This window comes from Protomyctophum parallelum, assembly GCF_964188405.1.
Source record: "Protomyctophum parallelum genome assembly, chromosome: 6".
Lineage (NCBI taxonomy): Eukaryota > Metazoa > Chordata > Actinopteri > Myctophiformes > Myctophidae > Protomyctophum > Protomyctophum parallelum.
In genome coordinates this window covers 41,725,389-41,727,736 of record NC_139701.1, presented here as the reverse complement: position 1 = coordinate 41,727,736, position 2,348 = coordinate 41,725,389, and the positions used below count along the sequence as shown (strand labels likewise).

Below are 2,348 nucleotides of genomic sequence, written 5' to 3'. Positions count from 1 at the left end.
GTGTGTGTGTGTGTGTGTGTCTGTCTGTCTGTGTGTCTGTGTGTCACTGTGACTGCCGTAGCTCCTCACTGCCTGCACCAATCACTCCCACTTTTCACACAGGCATTGACCATAATAATATGGTTAATAAATAATTAATAGTGAATCTATTAGTGAATTAAAAATGTGAAAACGCACCCAGGGCGCAGTACCCCCCACGGCCACAGGGCGGCAAGTATTTCACAACGGGTAAGGGCTAGTGGTTAAAACACAAGAGTGTTTAGGGTGTGTGCGCCAGCGCACTCTCCAACATGGTTAATACACAAGAGTGTTTAGGGTGTGTGCGCCAGCACACTCTCCAACATGGTTAATACACAAGAGTGTTTAGGGTGTGTGCGCCAGCGCACTCTCCAACATGGTTAATACACAAGAGTGTTTAGGGTGTGTGCGCCAGCGCACTCTCCAACATGATTAAAACACAAGAGTGTTTAGGGTGTGTGCGCCAGAGCACTCTCCAACTCCCCCGCGTAGGTGGTCAGGAGGAGCATGATGGCGAAGCCCGTCAGCAGGCCGGCGTTCTGGATGGCGAACGTCAGCAGGAAGCGCCGGCCGCCCGCCTCCTCGTCCTCGCGCGCGACCGCGTTCATCTCCGGGAACATGCCGGCCAGCGAGATGTAGAGAAACATGCCGCCCGCCAGGCCGAAGATCCACGCCGGCGAGAAGCTGTTGCTCGCCAGGATGCCGAAGCCCAGGCCCAGGTAGCAGCAGCAGGCCGACAGGAAGTTGAAGAACATCGCCTGGAAGACGCTCATGCCGGAGTTGAGCAGGACCGCAAAGTCGCCCAGCTCGTGCGGGAGCTCCTCGAACAGGACGGCCACGGAGGTGCCCACGCCCAGCGAGATGGAGGTGGAGAAGGAGGCGCCGATGGCCAGGCCGTCCACGAAGTTGTGCAGGCCGTCGCTCAGCGTGATCATCCAGGCCAGCGTGCCGACGGACGACAGCGGAGGATCCTTCAGCCAGGAGAAGGCGGCGGCGGGGGCGGCTCGGCCCGAATCCTCCGCCGTGCCCTCTGACCTCCGTGGAACCCGGGGTGGGGGGCCCTGCGCCAGGTTGTTTTGGAGTTTTACGCAAGCGTGGTTGAGTGTGAGCACCTCCTCCCCTGCGTCTCCCGCCTTGGCCATGAGGCCCTCCTCCTTCTCCTCGCCTGGGCTCAGCCGAAGTCTCTTCGTCGCCGTCCCCGCCTCCGCATCGACGACGTCGGCCGCGGCCAAGCCGCCGCCACGGCCTCTGCCTCCGTGTCCCAGCAGCCTCTTGAGGACCTTCTCGGTGAAGAAGAACACGTAGAATCCTCCGAAGAGCACGACGGACATGGGCGAGCACGACGAGTCCACGGCGGGGCTCATGCCGAAGGCCTGGGGGATGAGCTGGAACAGGGCGTTGGAGTACAGCGTGCCGATGGCCAGTGCGATGAAGTACAGCAGCAGGCGCTTGTAGAAGGCCCTGTCCATGAACGGCACCACGGCGGCGCCGAGCAGCGAGCACAGCGAGATGACCGTCACGCACGCCAACGCGTAGCCCCACACCTCGGCGTCCGAGGGCCTGGGAGGTCTAGGAGCGCCGGGCTCCTGTTCCTCCTCCTCCACCGCCGCCGCCTCCTTCTTCTTCTCACAGGCCCCGGCGTCCAGACGAGGTTGCTCGAGCACGCCCTCGGGCGGGCACTCGGAGCCGTCGGCCTCAGGCCGCGCGGCCGGCGGACTCCGGCCGAGAGCGGTCAGCAGCGAGCGCAGCTCGGCCACTGGGACGGCGCTGTCGTCTCCGTGGGCGGCCAGCAGGCCCCGGAGCGCGTCCTCCTGGGCGGCGGGAGGGGGAGGGGGCTGGGCCCCTGGCCCCCGGTGGGCCTGCACCGCCGTCCCACCGAAGGACAGCAGCAGCAGGAGAGCGGCGAGCGCCGCCGGGGCGATGGTCGCGGCGCCCGCCGCGCGGCCACGGCTGAACCGATACTTCATCGTGACTGCTCCCTCCGCTATTCGGAGAGAGGGCCTTCTTCGTCTGACAGGGTTCCTGCGGTGCACTCTGTGTCAGACCGTGTGATACTTTCTGTGGCACTCGGCGTCGCGAGACCCAGAGAGATTCAAAAAACAACAACGCGACGCGGAGAGAGGTAGCTTATTCTCGACAAACTCGCGCTCCGTTCAGTGAGTATATGCCGAATGCACGGTGACGTCAGCACTGTGACGTCAGTGCCGGTCGTCGGAGAACGTGGAGGTCCAGTCTATGACGCACGCGTTGGCACGGCGGGTCCAACTTTGGGAAAGAAGTCCATAGACTCCGCTGGCAGGAGTCTATATAAATATATATATAATAATTTA

General features: G+C 62.5%; 1 protein-coding gene across 1 annotated transcript; it reads right to left on the bottom strand.

Moving 5' to 3' along the window:
• Positions 1 to 467: 467 nt before the first annotated feature.
• Positions 468 to 1,985, bottom strand: LOC310859974 (metal cation symporter ZIP14-like; the record flags this gene model as incomplete). The annotated part of the gene is made up of 1 exon (XM_083766740.1): positions 468 to 1,985. One exon carries the CDS (start codon positions 1,983 to 1,985, stop codon positions 468 to 470), a length of 1,518 nt encoding a protein of 505 aa, XP_083622866.1.
• Positions 1,986 to 2,348: the final 363 nt, after the last annotated feature.